The following is a 23,103-nucleotide window of genomic DNA, read 5'->3' on the forward strand; positions in this document are numbered from 1 at the left end:
ATTTTGGGGAGGGGGAAACCGAACCCCCCCCCCCCAAAAAAAAAAGAAGGGGCTTGTCCAAACCACAACACGGATCGAGGTTTCCGCTGGCCCTGGAAACAGGGGCTCGCTAGCAACCCACCCGACGCCCGCCCTCCCTGGGCCTCAGTTTCCCCTTCTGTCAGCACAAGGAGCTAGACTGGATGCTTCCCGCTTGCAGGCTGGGTGCTGTGTCTGTTTCTCACAGCGTTTCCCAGACCCCGTCTCCTCCGGTTCCCATCCCTCGGGGGCTCTCGTCGGGTTTCGCGGAAGGAAAGGTCCCGCGGGGGCGGTGCCCGGGTTCTGTCAAGATGACCCGAGCACGCTTGGCTCTGGCTTCGCCGCGGCAGACCGGCTTGGCTGACTCCAGACGGCTGTCAGCGTTTTCACATAAAACTGGAGCCAGCCGGGCGGGGCCAGGGCGGGCGGCAGGGACCCCGCGGCCGCGCGGGGAACCTGGAGGAGGTGCACGCCCGGACGGTGCAGCGCTTCCAGGGCTGAGGTCCTGCAGACACAGCAGCTTTCTGGGCTCTTGCACCCAAAGGGAAACCAAGGCACAGGGTCTTCGCAAAGAGCCTGAGAAGCCTTGTTTGGGAGGCTCCTGAGGTAGCGTGAGCTCTGTCTATTCTCTGATTGTCTAGACCCTTAAGTGAGATCTGAGTCAGAGCTTAGGGTTAGTAGTCAAGCCAGAAGGAAGGAAAGGAAAGCAAGTTTTTGCACCCAGCCCAGGCCCCTTCTCCGAGTTCTGAATCCTAGGAGACCACTCGGTGGGGTAGGGTTGCAGGTGAGTATCTGGAAGATCCTGCAGGTGTGAAAGAAATGAAATGATCTGTAATCCCCAATCCGCAGTTGTTAATAGACGGGGTTTCTCCCCCTTCAATCTTTGTGTGTTCCTAGGAATATACATTGATAAAATTGAAGCCGTCCCATAGGAACACTTTGGTGTCTTGCATTTTCACTTCACATCCTGAGCATTTAACCATGCCATTAAATTCTCCAAAACCATGGTTCTAATGACTCTCTAAATTCCACCGAGAGATCGCAGAAGTAAAATTTTCAAAAAGCTTGAAACATGACTGTCATACAAATGTGGCAACATTTATTCAATTCCTCAGTAGTGAACAGGATGAAAGCTGATTCAAAGGTGCGTTAGAGGCTCAGGGGAGAAACAGCCATTGGAGAAAGAAGTCTGGGATGGATACAGAAGCCATAGGTGATCTCTGGGGGCAAAATAACCCTAATGTTTGTTACCTTTTACTATCCTGAAATCATGTACATTTTGTCAGGTAGAAGTCTACAGTTGACATATAACTTCACAGAGGATAGACCTTTAATCAACAGTAAATAAAAATTCAAACTACATTCCCTAGATAACCCAATAATCCAGAAGGCCTATTAAACTGTCGTGCCATTGGGAGAGCATCCTGCTTGCTCTTCACCTTATTGCCAAGTTTTGAACAATTTCTCTTAAGGTGTACATTTTTCCTCTATCGCTGAGGCTTTAGATTGCTTTCGGCATTTTTTTTGCAATCATAAATATTGTTTAACTCCTTCAAATATCCTGTTAAGTGCCATATAATTCCTTAAAAAAACAACAACAAAAACCGCAGATTTATCAGAGCCACCAGCATGGGGACTATGCCTATGGTTCTCCATGAATATTAATATTACTTGGCACATAGTTAAGTACTTGGAAAATATTTCATAAATAAATGAATGCATTGTTTCTGATTTTTATCAGACTGATGAAACTAATGTTAGTCCAATGAGGTTTTTTTTTTTTTTTAGGTATATATTTGCAAGTATATGCTATCAGTAATCTTTTTATTTTATTTTGAGAGAAATTTTTGCTATAGAGCACATGTGCTCGCTGGAGAGATAGAGACAGAGAGACAGAAAGTGAGAAATCACCCCTGAGGGTATGACCATGCCACAATCTCTTCTCCTCCATTCTCCTCTTAGGATCTTGGGCACACACACACACACACACACACACACTCACACACACACACATATGACCGGTGTGAGTTTTGAGCCACTGGGTCTAGGACTCAAACTGTGGTTGACTACATGGGAGTCCAGCAACATAACAATTAGGCCATCTGCTGGTCCCTCTATCAGTAATCTTAAAGGAAAGTTAGTAATCACTCATAACCCCAACACTCTAACGTAACAGAACAACTACGACCATCTTGTATATCACTCATTGTATTCTATGTGATTGATGTGGTTGGTTTAGAAGGACTAGATTTTGGAGTCCTCATCCTCATCCCTAGGAGTCCTATGAATTTGGCCTAACCCACGACCCCTTTGTCCTTTTGCTATAGGGCACATGCACTTGTTAGAGTGAGGAGAGAGAGAAAGAAAGAGAGGGAGAAAGAGTGAGAAAGCACCCTCAGGGAGCATGGCTATGCTGATTCCTTTTCCTCCATTTTCCTCTTGGGATTTTGGGCATGTACACTCATACATCTAGCAAGTTTTCAAGGGACTGGATCCAGGGTTCGAACTGCATAGTTGGCCAAGTGGGACCCAGCCATCTAAGCGCCACAGCACCTGACTGGCCCATGCATTTGGCCTATTCTTTTTCTTTTTTGAAAGAGAGATTTTTACTATAGGGCATGTGCACTCACTGGAGAGACAGAGAGACAGAAGGCAAGAAATCGCCCCCCAGGAGGGGTGGGCACGCTCTAATTCCTTCTCCTCCATTCTCCTCTCAGGATCTTGGGGATGCATGCACATGCGCCCAGTGTGAATTTTAAGGAATCAAATCGGGGTGGGCCACATGTGAGTTCAGTGATGTAACCATTATGCCATTTGCTGGTCCAGATTTGGCCTATTCTTGTGCATACTCATTTGTTTAGGTCTTGGGAAATTGCCATTTTATAAAGGTGGCCTGCAACCAGTGTTTGAGGTCTGTACTGCCTCAAAAAAAAAAAAAAAAAAAAAAAAAAAAATCTCTCCGGTAGTTTTAGTTCCTACTCTTTTGCAAAATAGGAATTCTGCTACTTACCTGCTAGGGAAGTTGTGAGGAGATAGAAGAACTGGTGTTGGGAGTGATTGAAAGAGCAGGAAGTGAAATACAAATCCAAATTTGTCACTAGGAAGCTTTAGTTGGTGTAATGGTGCATTGTGGGTCAGGAGGCAATCTCACTTTGACTGACCTCAATAATGCTATGAGTTGGGCCAGCCATGTGGCATGGTGGTTAAGGCAGCTGGATTCCACATGGCTGACTGCCTGGTCTGAGTCCTGGAACTGGCAGCTTGAAAAATATGTTGAGTGCGCTTGTGTGTGTGCACATACTCAAAATCCAGAGAGGATAGTGAAGGAGAAGGGATTAAAGTGTGGCCATCCTCCTCTGTCTCTCTGTCTCCAGGGAGTGCATGTGCCCTATGACTGACATACATACATGCATACATACATACATACATACATACATTCATACATAAATGCATGCTGTGAGGTGGGCAAGTGGCTATCACTGTCTTCGTTTCAGAGATGAGAAAACTAAAGCTGAGTGGAAACAATGCCCACAGGCTTTCCTCCAGAATCCACCCAGAATCCCACCACCTCATTCCTCTCCACTGATGTCATTCTGGTCTGAACCACGGTCATTCCTCTCCAGCACTCCCACCAGTCTCCAGCCTGGCCTTCTTGCTTCTCTCACTCCTGCCATTCTCCCTCAGCCCACCCCCCTTCTCCACCCAGCAGGCAAGGTCATCTTTTCGAATCGAAAACAGATCATATTGCTCTGTGTTGAAAACATGCATCTTTCATGTCTATTTATGGTAAAATCTAGCTATTTTCCATGGCTTCTGCATGATCAGAACCATCACTGCTTTGCTGACCATGTCTCTTACCAACTTCCTCCCTCATTGACCCGCCTCTAGTTGTGTCTGTCTAGTGCTTCTTCCTTAGACTGGCCAAGTCCATTTCAGTTCAGGCAAGGCCATGGCACTTGCCAGCCCTTTTGCCTGCAGCACTTTCTCCACAGATTTTGTATGCCTACCTTCTTCTAGTCCCTCAGCTTTCAGACATCATTTTTGGGACCGGCCCTAGAGCACAATGGTTGAGCTCTGTGCATAAAAAACTAGATCTCACATGTCTAATTGCAATTAGAGTCCCTGCCCCCAGAGCTCAAAAACACACACTGGATGCATGTGCAAGTGTATGACAAGATGGAAAAATGGAGAAAAAAGGATTGCACTGTGACCACACCCTGTTTGGGGGTGCTTTGTTCTTCCCTCTCTCTCTCTTCTCTCTAGTGAGTGCATGCATCCTCTGGCAAAGGAAAAAGAAAACATTTTTCCTGTTCATTCTGTCTAAAATAGACATCAGCTACTAGCTGTCTCTTTTTTTCATGACCTTATCTTATTTTTTCGGGGCACTTGGCACCATAGGAAAACGTTTGTTCATTGTCTCCCACCTCTGGAAGGTAAACTTTGCGAGTACAAAGACCTTATTTGCCTTGTCTACCACTATATCACCACCACTAGAAGAGTGCCTGGCCTTATAGTAAGTGCTGAGAGCCTGGAGTCCAGCAGGTCTTCTTTTTTAAAAAATATATTTTATTCAATTTTAATTTTTTAAAATACATTCAATCACTATACATCACTTAGCTTGTAAAGTGAATTTTCCATCATGAATACATTTCACACCAGTCCAGTTGAGGATATTATTATACACGTTATCATCAAGAGATAATAATCCATTTCTGTGTCCCGTAAATGTCTTGCCTCTCTATTTTTCTCCTGAATGTCTTTCCTCACACTCTCATCCTTCTCCCACCCTCTTCCAACAAGTATCTGGTATCTATAACTATTTTCCATGTTTCTATATTCTCTAATCTTTCAGTTTCAGCCATAGAGTGTGAACAGACGATACATATTAAGTGGAGACATACAATGTCTCTCCTTAGCCTGGCTTGCTTCACTCAGCTGTAAATCTTCCATATTTGCCCACTTTTTATCAAAAGCCAGGGTTTTTTTGTTTCGTTTTGTTTTGTTTTGTTTTGTTTTGTTTATGGCTGAGTAGTCTTTCAGAGTATATGTGCCACACTTTTTCAATCTATTCTTCTGTTCTGTTCCTAGGCAGGTTTTCTATTGACTGAGTACCAGGATCTTTCCAGGTGGCAGTGGTTGTGGCAGAATATGCATGTGGGACTTGCCCGGGGTATGGAGACCTGAGATTGCAATTGTTGTGCATCTTGTATTGCCAGGAGGACATGAGGAAGGCAGCCCCCAGCTACAGCATGAACTAATAATACCTCAGTGGAAGACCTCAGAAAGCCCCATGAGAGAAAAGGTAAGACTCTAAAGTTCTCACTTCTAGAGGCAGGAGTTGACAACTCCAGTCCATGAGGCTTTATATCACCTGCTTGACTTTCTTGGCCATCTAGTCATCACCATTAGTTCTGTTTCTGGCCCACTCCATCCTCTCTGTGTGGAAGTTTTGGATATCCCACATGGGACTTTCTTTCGTTGTGTGACAAACTTCTAGAACACAGAGATCCAGTATTTGTTGAGGAAATGAAAATCCACATTAATGCTCACATAAGCTTATTGAACATGTGATCGTGCCACAAAAAAACATTTCAACTGGAGTCCTTGAATATTACTGTTAGTTTTGTTCTGTGGAATAGTTCATTTTATTGAAAAGATAATGTACTTTGGGAAAAAAAAAGAAAGAAAGAGGAAAATCTAACCTATTAATAAGAGATAGGGTAGGAATCTACCATTTGGGAATGTTATCTTAAAATCCAGTAGGCTCCTTGAGCCAAACCACTAGCAAAATGCACGGGCTTTAGGAAGGGATTTGGAAGCAACAGACAAAACATTATCCTCTTCTTTCCGAGAGGACCTACGCATCTAGGATACTCTGTGGTTCTGGTTTTTAATGGCTGAAGTGAGATGTGAAAGAGTTAGAAAGGAAGATTGGAATCTGTGTACTGGTCACCAACTATGTGACCTACTTTCTAAAGAACTTGAATTTCCTCATTTATAAAATGGGCCTTAGAAGAAGGAAGAAGAGAGGTGGGACAAGGGGCTGGTTTTTAAGATTTCTTTGGGTTCAAATCATCTGTGATATATTGGGCAAACTATAGGAGCAAGATGACAGGAGGGAGAGAGATGTGTCAGGGAAGTGTTCAGACATTGTGACTCTTGAGTCTGAAAAGATACGTGGAGAGAATTCCTGACGTAATACAGATGTGTCAAAAAAATGCTTCAACTTGGATTTATTAAGGGAACTTAGTGAAAATTTCAGCACAAATCCAAGCAAGTGACATTTTGTCCTAAAGGCAATGAACAGATGAAACTCATTTCATCAACAAGTAGGAGAAGCTGAAAATAGCTTCAGGAAAAGTCTAGACAAATTAAGGGACGGCCATCTTAGAGCAGATTCTTTTGAAAATCAAAGATCTTGGGTATTGCAAACTGCCTATTGCTGCCTAAGAAATGGATCTGATATTTTTCATAGAGGGGTTTTCCCTCCAGATGTGGGATGCTGGGTATCCTCAGGAAGGGCCTGAGAAACAAAGTGGAGGACCAGATCCTGTCTTTGTTCCCCATCATTCTCTGCCCAGAATATGGGTCATTGTATTCTGTAGGAATAGTCAGCTGTGCCTGGCACCATAAACATATGTTGAATGAACAAATGAATGAATGGAAAGAGAGAGAGAGAGAGACTAAAAAAGATGGATTTGGGGGCAGCAAGTGGTGTGGAGGTTAAGGCAATTGGATCCCACATAGCTAACTCCCCAGTTTGTGTCCAGGACCCAGCAACTTGAAAATCATGCTACGTGTGTGTGTGTGTGTGTGTGTGTGTGTGTGTGCAAGCCCCAAACCCTGAGGGACTAGAGGAGAAGGGATTGTGGGTGGTCATGGCTCCTGGGGTTGAGTTCTCCCTCTCCTTCTCTCGTTCTGTCCATTTCTTGTTCTGGTGAGCATGTCTGCCCTACAGTAAAAACAGGAACAAACAAACATACAAAAAAAGTGAGTTTCATCAGGTCTTATTCTTACATATGTAATTTACTCATTCATTAAACACTAATTGGATGCACTATATAATAAATATTGTACTGGATCTTAAGGGGGACACAAACATACAGGACTGGTTTCCAATACCCTATTGAGTTCAAGGTCTAGTTAATCTTGACCTGAAGAGAAAGGACTGTCTAGCGGAGGCATAAACAGTGGTCAGCTCCCTACTCTTCCTAGGGGAAGTGTTGGCGTCCCTTGCTAGCATAGAGTAGAGTTGACAAGAGAAAAGTTGATGAGTAGAGACAGACAGGGAAGCTTCATAGTTCCTTAAAATGCAGTTTCATTGTTTTGCTTGACAGGTCCCCTGGAAACGAGAAACATCTTCACTTAAATATCATTGTCTGAACACCTTCCAGAATAGAGTTATTTCGGGATTACCCACATAAAAATAAGTGTTAGTATTACATTGCAGCTTGTGATTCTCTGGGGGAGAGGTGATACTGCTTTGATCTGTGTCCATATTCCTTTTCTGTGTCCACAATCATGTGATCATCTACCTCTTAGATAAGGGAATTGTCACATCTCTGATGCTGTGTCCTGCTAAGTGCTTTGCACTCTCAAATCCTTCTTGGGACTGTGTCCTTGTTGCTGTGTGTGAACGGGCAGGGCACTTGCTCCAACATTCCCCAGAATAAAGTGGCAGTGGGCCAGCAACCGGAGTAAATGTTGTCAGATGCATCAGGGCATCAGAAATAGAAAACTGACTCTCAGTGAAAGTGACTGGGCAGACACATCTCCCCCAGCTTCCTACTCCACTGGGTTCCAAACGTCCCTGCGATAAGATGAGGCCATAGGATGAATTAGGCAATGGACAGGGTTGCCCAATAGTCCTTGCTTGGAACTCTCAGACTTCATTGGAGACCTTGGTGACCCGAAAGTCTCAGGGATGCCCAACTTCTCATGGGGAGTGAGGTTTGTGGCACCTAAGGAGGCAAAGCAGGTGACCCACTTTCTTAGACATGCTGGAACTAACCTTCAAAGGGGTGGAAACTCCACTCTAGCAAGAACATGGAGTGAAAGGAACTTAAGACTGTACCAGCTCCAGGGTCTAGTGTTGTAAAATACAGTGTGGAGAATGTGGCCAACAGCTTATGTATATGATGTTACAAAGGGCTGAGCGATGAGTACGCTAGTTACTCTGATTTAATAATCATGCAGTGTTCATGTACTAAAAATTACATCATTACAATTGTTATGATAATTAAAATGATTAATCAGGAAAAGAGAATATACTGTGTTCACTATATGTGTGTGTGTGTGTGTGCGTGTGTGTATACATATATATATATATATATATAATTTATGCTTTAAAATAAGTAATCCTCCTTTTTTGGTATATATTACTTCTAGTTACAATATTATGCAGATATATACATATATATGTATACATACATCTATACATACATATATATGTATACATATATATACATACATATGTGTGTGTGTATATGTGTGTGTATATATATATATATGTATATATGTATATTTTTTCCTGGCAGAAAATAATTTTATTAAAAAATCAGCCTTTAGTTTCATTAAAAAACAAAGCCCAGGAACCAGCAGTTAGCGTAATGGCTATGTCGCTGGACTCCCACGTAGTCGACCGCGGTTCGTGTCCCGGACCCGGTGGCTTAAAACTCACGCCGGGTGCGTGTGTGTGCGTGCCCAAGATCCCGAGAGGAGAATGGAGGAGAAGGGATTGCGGCGTGACCATCCCCCCTGGGGGGTGATTTCTCGCTTTCTGTCTCTATGTCTCTCTCTGTCTGTCTGGCGAGTGCACGCGCCCTACAGTGAAAATCTCTCCCCTCCAAAAAATAAATAAATAATAAAAAAAAACAAACAAAAAAAACCAAAGCCCACAATTTATCAATTCCTTGGTCCCAAGTTAGAGAGCTCATTTTAAACACCTCACAGAAACTATCCTGTTTTAAATATGTAAATATTATGTTTTAAATAAATAATTTATTCCTTCAAAAAAAGTTCAATGGCCCTCATTGTTGAACCATGGAAGTTTTAATTATAAATTGGTTTTTAAAATTTCTCAGAAGTTTCTCATTATAATAAGGTAAAAAGAGATAAACAAATCTTTTTCTTAAGTTATAAAAGCAGTCGAAAAACATGGAAAAGTGAACAAAAGAAAATAAAATTAGCCCAGGATTTCACTGCCTAGAGTAACTATGGTAACCTTTAAGTTTATTTTTCTCTACTTTTTTCCTTTAAAAGAGGATATTTGGGCCAGCCAGGGCAGTGTAGTGGTAATGCATGCTCCGGACGCTGAAGCCCCGTGGGAAGGTCCCAGGCTCATGTCCTGAGGCCTCCCTGTGCACTCCAGGTGTACCCCAGGTGTACCCGTGTGCCCTTGATCCTGCCTGGCTTAGGCTGGAGCTAGATGGCAACGTGAGGACTCTGTTGGGGATGTCTCTCTTGCTCATAGAAGAAAGAAAGCAATAAGTTTTAAAATTATACACAGCGTAGGGCTGGCAGGTGGGCTGATGGTTGAGGCATTGGACTTCCATATGGTTGACTGCATTCAAGTCTCGGACCTGGTGGCTTGAAATTCACATTGAGCACCTGTGTGTGGGTGTGTGTGCCTAAAATCCTGAAAGGAGAATGGAGGAGAAGGGATTGCAGCGTGGGCATCTCCCTTGGGGTGGTGATTTCTCGCTTCCTGTCTCTGTCTGGCAAATGTACATGCCCTAAAGCAAAAATCTCTCTCTCTCAAAAAAAAAAAACCCTTTTATTTTTATTTTATAATTGTCAGAGGGCATGTATGCTTGCCAGAGAAAGAAAGAGAAAGCTCTCTCAGTGTGGTGTAGTTTCACGGCAATTCCTTTTCATCCATTTCTCTATTTTTCCAGGGTTTTGGATATGTACACACATATAGCTGGTATGTTTTTCAAGCCACCAGGGCCAGGATTTGAACCTTGGTTAGCTATATAGGATCCAGCTCCTTGTGCATGCTGTTTATGCTATGGGGCTGGCTCCAAATAATATACTTTAAAAAAAAAGTGAGAGTAAAAAAGATTGTTTAAAACTGTAAATCACAGTACAGTGAAGTACACTGTAAAATGACACTCTTATAGCCTACTACTGAGAATTTAACTTGATACCTACTCTGAAAAATAATTTGATAGTATGGACCAAGAGTTTTAAAAGGCTTAGATTTTTTGATCCAGTAATATAAGACTGTCTGAAAGGAAACAAATGAAAGCATTACAGGGCCAGCCCCATGTGCGTATCTTAAAGGATCTCTTCTGGGTATGTAGCACTCTTGACCATGAGCAAATGAATTATGGGCGAAACATATCTACTTTTGGACCTATGAAACCTTCATTTAAGGTATTCCTCATTGCCTCCTTTGAGATGATTGAAGTTTCTAAACTGAAGACCAAAATAAAATAAAATAGGAATCCACTGTGGAAAGGATCCTTGGTATTCTATAATAGCTCCCATGTACTGAGGGCTTCCTGTGTGCCAGACACTGTGATAAATTACTGATGTTCATTATCTCACTAATCCTTACCAGAGCCCATCAGGCTGACTGTTACCGTCTCTTTGTTACAAATGAGGAAACTGAGATGTAGGGAAGGTCAGTAACATGTCTAACTTCTCACACGGCGGGTGTCAGGGCCACCTTGAATCCAGATCTGACTCTGCACCGTGTTTACTGTTGAAGATCTTGTTTTCTGGTGTTTCCGTTGCTGGACTGTGGGCAGGCAGTCATACCACATTCAGCTTGGAGTGTCTTTCTTCTGCCTTGCAGGAGAAAGCAGATGGGAGAAGGATTTGGGTCATTGTAGGATTACATTCATTCTAACATTTTGCTGGAAATGCAAGGGACCTTTTCTTGTTTGCTTCTTGTGGATCTAGGTCCAGGCACTGGGCTAGGTTCTGTGCCTGTCCCTGAGAGCCTGGGTCCCCACTTTGAGGAACTGACATTGTTTTGCTCTTGCTTTTAGCATCCACTCAAAGCTGAGCTCAGGATAATGGCTGAGGGACAAGAACTGATTCTCGAGCTGGAGAAGAATGAGTAAGTGATTCCTTTTTTGTCTAAAATGAAACAATGAACGTCTATGTCAATGCCGGACGCAGGTGTCGCTGTTTTCGAAGGAAGCGGTTAAGTGAGTGACCCTAAGCTTGAACTTCTTGGCTTCTCTGAAGGAGCAGCTTGGAAAGACAGAGCTTGTCCGCAGTCTGTTGACTTGCTGTGCAATTTCCGGCCTGCTGAATGTCTTGCTTCCATTTCTTTAGGCTGCATTTCCGGGGCCTCCCAGAGTTCACTGCAGGCACTCAGGAGTGTGTGTGTGTATAATTAAGGGATAGGCTGGAGGTCCTCAGCCGCTGCTGTACTGGCTACAGCCCGGTGCATGGCAGGAAGTGAAGGAGATTAGAGGACAACAGTAGAGAGAAGAGAGACGAGGCAGCGTGTGCTTGGATTTGGCACCGCAGGCTCTGATTGCTCCGTCTGTCCTAGGTCAGCTAAATCCGAGATTTCGCCAGTAGGGCATCATCAGCAGTCTCCTGGCTGCATCGAGCAAGGCTCCTCTGTCTTCCCAACCTCATTCATCATGGGTGGTGGCCTGGCTCAGGGATATTTCCACATTGATTTGCCATCAGATGCAGGCGTATCTTGATTTATGCTATCAAAGAAGTGAATGGACATAACACATGGCTACATCTGTTGCCATTAGTCAGTCATTCTCAATCTTCTTGGCCAATGAAAAGCTCTCCTTACTTGGCCAAGGGTCTCTGAAGGCCCTTGGAATTCCCTACCAATATTCCTATTTTTGTTGTGCCTCACAGACATCACAGATAAAGCTGCATGGCTTGGAGAGTTGCCTGTCTCCCCCTGGCAGCCTCTGGAGCCCCCTGGAAGCCAATGTGTAATTAAGCACATCACTGCCAAGAAAGGGATGGAGAAGGCCCTCCCCATATCCATGAGGATGGGAATGGCTGCTTGGCCTGGGTGAAAGGGAGAATATAATCTACTCCAAATTTGGGCTTTCTGAACACTTGCAGAGAATGAGTGCTGTCTCATGTGTGGTTAACGTCACGGCTCAGGCAGCTCGTGTGGTAACAGGGCTTCCACATTTTTTCTCTGCCTCCAGTATTTGGTGGCCTTTGGAAAGCCAGAAAGATGGGGTACACTATCATTTTTGCTACTCTCCTGCTGAGAGTAAGAGCTGCTTAGGAGAGGTTCCTGCTCTCCCATTTCCCCGGAAACAGACCTGCCTGGCTGCATGCCTAGAGGGTGCAGGCTCTGCTTGCCCTGGATTTCCCCTTGGGTTGTCTTCATTGGTCCTGTAAGAAAAGGCCCTTAGAAGGTCTATTCTTTATGATCTTGCTCAGGAGCCTGCTTTAGTTTCTCATGGCCCCTGCCCTTTAATTTTATTGCAGTCTAAATGTTCCCCACTGTCACTTAAGTCTAAAGTATTCCTTTCTGCCCCAAGTCGAGCACATGACCCTGAGATTGTGTTGGTGGCATGAGAAAACCTTGAAGAGCTGGACGACCAACCAGGGTCTGTGGGTCTTGAGTCCCTTTCTTTCCTTCCTGTTTTGGAACCTTTGTAAAAGATCATACAAAGAGCAGAAAGATGCCGTAGGAAACAATGAATGTGGGACCAGCAGATGGCGTAGCAGGTACATCACTGGACTACCACATGGCTGACTGAGGTTCAAGTCCTGAGCCGGTGGCTTGAAAAATCACTCCGGGCATGTGTGCATGCGTGTCCAAGATCCGGGGAGGAGAATGGAGGAGAAGGGATTGCAGTGTGGCCATCCCCCCAGAGGTGATTTCTCACTTTCTCTCTCACTGTGGCTGTCTGTCTCTCTCTCGCTCCTGTGAGTGCACATGCCTGAAGGCAAAAACCTCAAAGAGAAAAATGTAAAGGAAACACTGAATGCAATGGTGGTTTTGTGTGGGGTTGTAGAAACTTCAATTCAAAAAAGATAAGACCACACAACAAGTGAACTTAAGAGATGAGACTGGGATCATTTGTTATTTTTTGACTTGGGCCTAGAGTCACAGAATGTGACTTGGGACAAACTGCTGAATCTTTTGGGGCGTCCGTGTCCTCATCCCTAAGATGAGGACAGCCACGTCAACCAAGCTCAGGGTGGTTATGAGGACTGGGTGAGGCGCTATGTGTGAAAGGCTGACCGAGCACATGGTGTGTGGCCAAGTCCTGCTGTGATTTTGATTGCCCCACGCTGAGGTTCCAGAGGAGAGCTGGCCGATGTGGGTTTTATTGTCTGCTGCACCAAGAGCACCTCTCATTTCACAGTGAGTGGCCTGGGGCTGGATGTGGTTCCTGGCTGCCTGAAGTTGGCAGAAGGCAGGAGACTTGATAAAAATGGAAGTAGCAGAGCCAAGCCATATGACCTCACCAGGTGTCCCTGGGGAATGACTTCCTGCTATTTTCATCCAAATTGGGCTTTTTTGTTTTTGAACATGTGTTAGTGAGCGGAACTCCAACTGCACACGACTTCCTAGGGTGTTTGTTTCCCAAAGCCTTCTCATTCATGATATGTGTGAGTCTGGATTCAAAACAGCTTTAGCTGGGGGGAGGGAGGAGGTGCTTTTCGGATTTTTCAGACTGCTATGTTAAAGGTTTTCTATCCCTGTGATATGTTTGGGGTAGGGGGGCGGGAGACAGACCCTTAGTGACTTCTCAGGCTCTGGTTCTTAACCTCCTGGTTCAGTTCATTCATTCTTTCTTTCTATTGTACATCTGTAGCATTCCTGGTACCAGTGTAGACCCTGGGGATAAAGCTGTGAATGAAACAGTTCAGCCTTCCTGGAGCTCATAAGAATAAAAGTTGAGGGAAAGTAAGTGATTAAGTGAATGTTTAGCACATCAGATGAAGAGTTCTGTGCAAGAAACAGAGGAGCAAAAGGGCTCAGTGAGTGCAGGTGCTAGGAGGGAGCTGCTGTTCATGAATGGTGCTCAGAAGAGTCTTTGCTGGTGGATTGGTATTTGAGTCAAGACCTGAAGGAGGCGAGGGAGTTAGCCATGCAGAGAGCTAGGAGATGACAGTTCCAAGTAGAGAGAATGGCCAAGGTCAAAGTCCCTCACAGAGTGACTAATTCCAGTCCCCCTTCTTCCCCTCACCCCCATGCATTTCTCCATACATTGGATTCTCAGGCCTTTCAGCAGAGGTAGACAATAGCTTCTGAGACTCCTGGGGGAGGGAGAGGACATTTAAAATTTCTTTTTCATCCTCCTAAGGTGTCTGGCCTTCTCCCATCAAATCAAAGCCCATGTGCTAATGCATGGCCCAAAATAGCAGTGAGCAAGCCTTTAATGGAATTCACACATGGAGAGATCACCAAGAATGGTGAGGACGAAGAGCAAGTGGGAGGACCAGGAGAGGGGGGAATGGAGCAAACAGAGCTTCAGTTCTGGCAGCAGACACATCGAGGTGTCTTAGGTCCATGGCATGGCAGCTGACAGCCTTTGCTTTGATGCGAGTAAATGGGTGACAGCTCTGTGAGAGACATACTCCTCTTTCTAGTAAGTGGAGGTGCCAAGAATGACCTCTTAGGGATTATCTGAGGATACCTCTCATGTCAGAGCGGACTATATTCAGATCCTAGCTCTGTCATTCTGTAGCTGTGGGTTTATTACAGTCCCACACAGATCCCGGGGGTTGAAGTGAGATGGTGCATGCAAAGGGCCTAGCATAGTGCCAGGTTTGTATTCCACGCTCAATAAATGGCAGCTCTTTGTTTTAAATGACAAAAGCAATACATGCTCTTGGTTAAACAGGTAGCAATGCTAAGTAAATAAAAGAATGAAAGTTTCCCACCTGGCAGGAGAACCCACCGTCAACTGTTCAGTCAGTCTTCTCTAGACCTTGTCTAGGCATATGAGAGCATGCACATAGATATTGACAGATATAATCACACAGACACACATACAGATTGCTATTTTTGTTGGGGAGGAGGGAGCAGAAATGAATATACCAGATATGGCTGCATGACACAGCTGGGTGTCATGAAGACAGTACTCTGCTCTGACAAAGCGTATATTACTGGTTTAAGATCTGCACATGCACATACATAGAATTTGCAAATGTTGGTGCATAGCTGTGTCAGGAGAAACGTACTTGTGACTGAGGCGGTGTGGCATAGTAGACATGGCACTAGCTCAGAGACATGATGCAGAACTGGTCAGCCAGCCAGGTGTCCTGCCAAAGCCTCAACTGTCATCCATAGAATGAGGATTTTATCTCAGTTGGGCTCTGTGAGTTCTTCCTGCACTACCTATTTAAAGGACATTGTAGAAGTAGAAAATAGAAAAGAAGTTTCTGCTCCGGGAGTTTGTTCCAGCTATGGACACATCCATGGAACTAGTGGACACTGGGATAAATAGAAATGCCCCTCCAGACCATGGGATCATGAGGTTGGGGGTAAATGGTAGTTCAGGAACCACCAGTTGAAGCAACTGAAAGCACGAGAAGGGAAATTACAGGGGAGAAATGACAGGCTGCTATTTCTGCAACCCACAAATTTGAGGCTTACATCCATAATTTTTTTCTGTATTTATTTTTTCTCATGTTCCAAGTACTGCTTTGTTTACCAAGGATCCACGTGTGACAAAACCGTGTTTGCTGAAATCAAATGGAATGTTCCTTAGCTGTAGGCATCCAGGGAGATGAACATCTGTCTCTAGAGAGATGTGGGTCCTGGGTCACTCTCATTTCCTTTTTTTCCCTTTTCTCAAGAGGAGGGCACCCTGAATTGTTCAGCCAGCTTCCAGGACGTTCAACTGAGCTACATGGCTGGTGGGCAGGGTCACTATCATACAAAGTCACCTTCAAAAGCAGATGAGCAACTCACCCAGTAGGCACTTTGCCCAGAGGACCTTTGGACATACAGTTGTGTCTGCTGGTCTCTTAGGCACATTCTGGGACTTTCAACTCTCCAGTACACTGTCTGTCCTTGAGTCCGAATGGGGATAAGATTTAGGTTTCGGCTTAGGAAAGGGACAGTGTCCTTTAGTCTCACCCCATTCATTGTGCATCTGCCCAGTTAGCTAAAGAGAGAACTTGTTGGCACAAGTCTAGGTAACAAGAGTGGGTATTTGTCTTCTTTTGTGAGTTTATCTCACTCTGGACCTCAGGGGCAACAGTAAGTGTCAATGTAGAAATTGGGCATTTAGAGGCTTGCTGATGTTAATACTCAACATTACTTCCTCATGTCTTCATATTGACTTCTTAGCACTTCAGAGACACCTTAGAGAGAGAGAGACTACTTTACCCCCTCTAAAATCAAGCTACAACCTGGAAAAATAAGTCATTTACTAACAGAGTGATATAGTTCCCTAGTTTTCTCCTTTTCCCTTCAACCGTATTTGGATTTGATAGTGCTGGAAAAACTGAGAAGGGGAGAATCAGTAGGCAGGAAAGGAGTTTTGCAATAAAAGAGGATGGATTAGTTCCTGTGCTCCTTTTCCAAGGTGGCCTGGTAGGAATATGTAGCTGATCAGAGCAAAACCCCGGATACCGCTGAGACCATAGAGCTCTCCCCGGCACCCCACCCTCCCAGCTTCCTCTGGGGTCAGGAATGGACTGTAACATCTTACCTAGGATAAAGGACAGCTCTCTTTGACCCTTTCTTGTCAAGAGTTTCATTTGTTATTGGCAAAATTCAATTTCCTGGATCAAAGAGAAGCTTAGAAAGGCTTAGATGGTATCCCGATGCTCTTGGTAGACCATGCTTCACTGAGTTGCATTTAAATGAGTCACAGACATATGGATTACATTTCACTTAAAATACACATGGCTTAAGAAATTAAAGGATATCATTCCTTAACCAAGTATTTGGCAGATCTAAAGTATTCAAAATGTTTTTCCAAAACTCTGCATGCAGCTGGGTTCTCCATTCCCCACAGCTAAGATTATATCGAGGAAACAGTTGGATGAATGGGTGGAGACACCAGAGTTTATTGAGAGCTGCTTGTGGGCGTCTAAAATTTTCTTCAAACATTTTCTGGTAAGTATCAGAAATGGAATTAATCCTGCTGCATTGACTCTGAAGGCAGAGAATGCATGAAGCCATTTCAAATTTCAAGTGCTATGTTAGGCACCCTGTCCCAGAGAGACCTGGTGGTCCTGTTTGAGATGTAGCTTCCGATTACAGCTGTGTAGACTGAGCTTGATTTCATTTGTCATTCCTGTGTTGTCCACAACTCCTGGAGTTGCAGAACTAATGGATTGTCAGCTGATGTGATTTTGCATAAACCAAATACTCAACCTCACCCTGCACATGCAGGAATGGCTTTGTATGTCTCCCTCAAATTCCTATGTTGAAATCCTAGACCCCAAAGTATGGTATTGGGGGTAGAGCCTTTGGGAGGTGATTAGATGGTTAAGTCATGAGGTCTCTGCCCTGAGAAATAGGATTAGTGCCATTATGAGAGAGACCCCAGAGAGCTAGCTCACCTTTTTCAATGCACGAAGACATCATTAGAAGATTCTATCTATGAACCAGAAAGTGGGTCCTCACCAGTTTCCAAATCTGCTGATGTCTTGATCTTGGAGTTCTCAGCTTCTAGAACTGAAAAATGCCCGTCGTTTATAATATCCAGTTTATACTATTTTGTAATAGCATCCTGAATAGGCTACGACACTGTAATTTCTAAGTCCTGGAAACACACCACTCTCTTAGTGTCCATTGCTTAACTGAGTATCAGTACTTAGGAGTGAGGATCTGAAAGGATGCAGCTATACAGTTGCCCAGAGTGAATGCCAGGGAGCACCCGAAATTGAAATAACCTTAGATGTGTTGATTCCGAAGGCCATAAACACGTAAACTCCTCATACTGTAATTCTTGAAGTATAACAGGCTTGGACTTTGGTGCCAGAGGGGCCCAGATTCAATTCTAGGTGCAGCCATTTCCTGGTTAGGTGTCTAGATATTGTTGTTATCTTAAGGTAAACATAGCTAGACATCTTTGGCAAGTTACTTGCCTTTCGCGTTTTCCTTCTTTATCTGTATTTCATAATTATGCTCACTGCTGAGCATTTGCTGACAGGCAGCCTCTGCAGTGCAAAGGCATTTCCCATGATGTCTTTTTTTAACCCAAAATCAACCCTCTGAAAGAGATGTTATTATCCACATTTCTTAAATGAGAGAACTCAAGCATGGGAGGGGGTAATTTACTCAGTGTCAAGCAGAGCCAGGGGTCAAACTCAGATACACCTGCCTTTGTACTATGATATACCACCTACATGGAGAGTAGCTATTAACTCCGTCATTGCAGGAGTGGTAGGCTAAAAAATGTGTCTTCAGCTCTCAAAAACAGCCACATTTTAGGACCAGCAGTTAGCGTAATGGCTATGTCGCTGGACTCCTACATAATCGACCGCGGTTCGAGTCCCAGACCCGGCAGCTTAAACTCACGCCGGGCACGTGTGCGTGCATGCCCAAGATCCTGAGAGGAGAATGGAGGAGAAGGGATTGCGGCGTGGCCATCGCCCCTGGGGCGTGATTTCTCATTTTCTGTCTCTCTGTCTCTCTCTGTCTGTCTGGCGAGCACACTGTGTGCCCTATAGCAAAAACCTCTCCAAAAAAAACCAGCCACAGTTTAATCCCTGGAACATGTGACAATGCTGCCTCATATGGGGGAGGGAGGAAGATTCTCTGCAGGTTTGATTAAAGATTTTGAGATGAATTATTTTGGGTTATCTGGGTGGACCCTAAGAGCAATGACAAATCTATCTTTAAGAGGCAAAGGGAGATTTGACCGAAGAAGAGAAGGCAGGATACCCAGGGAGGCAGAGACAGAAGTGATGCAGCCACAAGCCGGGGAAAGCTGGCAGCCACTAGAAGCTGGAAGAAGCAGGGAACAGAGGTTCCCTGGAGAGTACAGCCCTGTTGACAGCTTGATTTGGGCCCAGTGAAATTGACTTTGTTCTCGCAGCCTCCAGAGCTGTGAGAAAACAACTTTCTATTGCTTTAAGCCACCATATTTGTGGCAGTTTATCACGTGGCAATCCCAGGAAACATCTATGCGTGGTTAATGAGGCATGCAGATAATGTATTATAATATGCCTTGTACCTTGTCTGGCACATTACACGTAGGTTTTCAATGCATGCTAACTTTGTTAACGCAAAGTCAAAAGCAAATGTTATGTCATGTGTCCTTGTGATGCATGGCCCTATGTGTGGGCCCTGCAACTTTCTTCAGCCATGAGACGACGAGAAAAACATTGAGAAATCATCTGTGTGGTTTATTGCTTTTCAACATTTCCTAAGTTCCGGGTCATGTCCCCTGATGCTGAGTCGGCCCTTAGGGAACTTCTGACTGAGAATAACTAGGTGGTCAGATAGTCATAAAAATGGCAACAATAATGGTAATAATGAAAATGTGGGAGATGCCTATGTAACCGGTGCTATACTGCAGTCTTTATTTACAGGGTTCATCTCATTTACCCATCATAACCACCCTATGGGGTGTAGGCACCTGTATGTATTTGTCCTGTTTGGCAGAGGGGGACCTGGAGGTTTGGAGCAGTGTTAACTTTCTCACGCTCACTCGGATGACAAGGACAGAACCAGGATATGAAGGTGGATCTGTTTGACTCCAAAGCCTAGGGTCATACCCAGGAATTATTAATATATTGTTTCTCCAGTGCCCTGTCCTGACTCAATGTGTTTTGAGTGCTTCAGTTGGCAGGAAATGATTCCTCCATTCTTCTACTAGCCTCCTTTTTTCCTTTCTTCCTACCTTCTCTAGGCCCTGGTTAGAATCTGAATGTCAATATGGGCCAGCTGGTGGCGTGTTGGTTAAGGAGGCTGGATCCCACATGACCAACTGTGTGGTTCAAGTTGTGGACCTTGTGGCTTGAGAAACACACCGAGTCCATGTGCATGCTCAGAATCCTGAAAGGAGACTGGAGGAGAAGGAATTGTGATGTGGCCATTCCCCTTGGAGAGCGATTTTGCATTCTCTCTCTCTGTCTCTCTGGTGAGCACATGCATCCTTCAGCAAAATTAAAAAAGAAAAAGGATATAAGTGTCAGTACAATTTGTGGTATAATCCAGGCAGGTATGGACTCAGAGCTGGCTCCTTGTACTCACTACAAACGCAAGTTTTTGCCAACCACTTAACCTTTGGGAATCTCAATTTCCTCATCCATGTGATGGGGACAACGACAGTGGCCACCTCATTGGATGCTGTGCGAATTCAGTAATGTAATGCTCTTGAAGGACTTCTACAGTGCCTGGTGCACTGTGAGAACGCAATAAATAGCCCCTATTATTCGTGTTTTGCAGGGTCAGAAAAACATGTAAGGATGAAGTAAGAGGGAATTCCCCTGAGTTGGTTTCCAAAAGTAATTAAAAAGAGTTGACCTTAAAACTCATTGCCCCTGGGAGGAAATTTGCTTCTGCTCTCCAACGATGCCCAGTTTGACCTAACTGTATCTCAGGAATACAGCCTTGCAGTGTCCTCCAGTTGGCCAAACTGTACCTCTGTTCTGGACCAGCAGGATCATTGCCCTTTCGTTGGCAAGGTCCTGAACTGTCCGATAAGGAGGTTGAGATTTGTTCACGAGTTCCGGCTCTATCTGCTTCCAGAGAACCGCAGCCAGGGCTGCCTGTGTAGCCAGGAAGGATGTCCATGGTTTTATTTTGTCTCAAGCTTTTTTCTCCTGGCTGCCCTTCAGCAGTAAAATGAATGGGAGGAAGCTGTCGACTGCCCTGCTGGCCTCAGATGGACCCTTGTCAGAGCGAAGGGAAGCTGTGGACTTGGAAGAAGTCATGGGTTGTTCTTAAGTTTGAGGATCCCTTTATCATCAAGCTGTTTAGCTTAAGATAACAACAATAGCTAGACATCCAGTCAGTTAGCATTTACCACAGATTTAATATTTTCCATATTTTTTTAACCCTATGTATATATATATTTATTTATTTTATTTTTCTTTTTTTTCTTGGAGAGTTTTTGCTATAGGGCGCGTGTGCTCGCCAGATAGACCGGGAGAGACAGAGAGACAGAAACCGAGAAATCACTCCCCATGGGGGGGATGGCCACGCTATAATCCCTTCTCCTCCATTCTCCTCTTGGGATCTTGGGCACGCACACACATGAGCCTGGCATAAATTTAAGCCGCCGGGTCCGGGATTCGAACCGTGGTCAACTAAGTGGGAGTCCAGTGACATAGCCATTACGCTAACTGCTGGTCACACCCTATGTATATTTATTTACCACACAGGGTCATACTGTATCCCCATTTTTATAATTTTTTTTAACTTGAAAAGATAGTATGGACATCCTCAAAACAATTAAAAATGTTTACACAAGAACGTTTTAAAATATTTGCTATTTTTTGTAATAAAATTCTAGAAACAAGTTACAGTTTTTAAATAAATGAGATTGTGCTCTATTTGCTATTCTATCATTTGCTTTTCAGTATTTGTCTTTCAGCATTTGAATTGTGTCCCCTAACACATTAGTACATTTATAGGGACCTATTTCATTTACCATTCCACTGAACAGTTTGATTTGTTGTTATTAGAAATAATGCTGCAGCAGTAGGCTTGTACATAAGCCTTACCCACATTTGTAAGTATTTCTGTAGGACTGATACATAAAAGTAGAATTGTAAAACCATGTGGCTTATGTATTTTAAATGTTTACAAATTTTGACAAATTGTATCTCTCACTCCATAGATACCTTCCAAAGGCTGTGTCTTCTGTTTGTTTGTTTTTTTATTTTGAGACGTTTTTGTTATAGGGCGCTGCCATTGTTTGTTTTGAGACGTTTTTGTTATAGGGCGCTGCCAGAAAGACAGAGAGAGATAGAGAGACAGAAAGCGAGAAATCCCCCCCCCAAGGGGGATGGCCATGCTGCAATCCCTTCTCCTCCATTCTCCTCTTGGGATCTTGGGCATACACGCACACGTGCCCAGCATGAGTTTAAGCCACCAGTTGGGGCTCAAACTGCAGTCGACTACATGGGAGTCTAGTGACATAGCCATTACGCCAACTGCTGGTCCTGGCTGTGCCATTTTGTATTTACATGGCTATGAAAATGTATTATAGATACATTTCCATGTACACTTACTATGTCATTTTTAATGTTTATCTGATATTACATTATATGTGTACTAATTTAATCACCCCACATTGATGATTTTTCACGTTTCAGTTTTTCTTTTTTTCCATTTTTACAAACTGGCTTGAACACACTTGTGTATTTTAGAAAGTACTTCTAGTGAGTCACCTCCTAAGTATGAATCACTGTAAAAAAAGGAATTTATGTGTAACACATGGATATATAAAGGAAAACGGCCTTTCTCTTCTTTATAAGTTCATATCCTACTACGCTTGTTGAGAGATTTTTTTTTATAGACCATACATTAGTTTATTTTTAACATCCATCATGCCATGAATTCATAGGGAATAGATTCTAGAAGCTCAGGCTCCTTTCCATTGGCTCTCACAAAGTGTGCTGCTCTGGGTGGAGCAGGCTGGCGCTTCAGTTGAACCCAGGTCCCTTTCTCTTTGGCTTCCTTCTTTTTTTGGTCATTTTCCTTCCCAAGTTTTAATAAGCTATCTCTGCTCTTAGAATGTTTAATATACTCAATACACACATTAATTCTCTTGGCAAGAATCTTGCCCTTAATTTGTTTGTTCACCACAATGCCAACAGCATGCTGGGTAACATTGTAGACTCTTCCAGTTTTGCCATGGGTAACAGTTGCGGGGCATTCCTTAATGAACAGTACCCATTCCCTCCATGTCTGTAATATCACCTTTCTTATAGATTTGCATATATGTTGCCAAAGGAACCTCTCCATGTTTTTCTAAAAGGCCTAGAGAACATATATCGGGGGAACCAGCAGTTAGCGTAATGGCTATGTTGCTGGACTCCCACGTAGTCGACCGCGGTTCACGTCCTGGACCCGGTGGCTTAAAACTCACGCCGGGCGCGTGTGTGTGCGTGCCCAAGATCCCGAGAGGAGAATGGAGGAGAAGGGATTGCGGCGTGCCCATCCCCTCTGGGGGGTGATTTCTCGCTTTCTGTCTCTATGTCTCT

At 44.0% G+C, this 23,103-nt stretch overlaps 1 protein-coding gene across 1 annotated transcript in view; it reads left to right on the forward strand.

Annotated features, from left to right (window-relative positions):
• The window catches only part of ADAM19 (ADAM metallopeptidase domain 19), a 116,504-nt gene that overhangs the window by 11,544 nt on the left and 81,857 nt on the right, over positions 1 to 23,103 (forward strand). Inside the window, exons 2-3 of the mRNA XM_014582772.2 lie at positions 5,235 to 5,320; positions 11,016 to 11,086. Of these exons, the coding sequence (XP_014438258.2) occupies positions 5,309 to 5,320; positions 11,016 to 11,086 (83 nt within the window). The 5' untranslated portion in view covers positions 5,235 to 5,308. The remainder of the gene's footprint in view (positions 1 to 5,234; positions 5,321 to 11,015; positions 11,087 to 23,103) is intronic.

This window comes from Tupaia chinensis, unplaced genomic scaffold, assembly GCF_000334495.1.
Source record: "Tupaia chinensis unplaced genomic scaffold, TupChi_1.0 Scaffold143796_1, whole genome shotgun sequence".
Taxonomy (NCBI): Eukaryota; Metazoa; Chordata; class Mammalia; order Scandentia; family Tupaiidae; genus Tupaia; species Tupaia belangeri.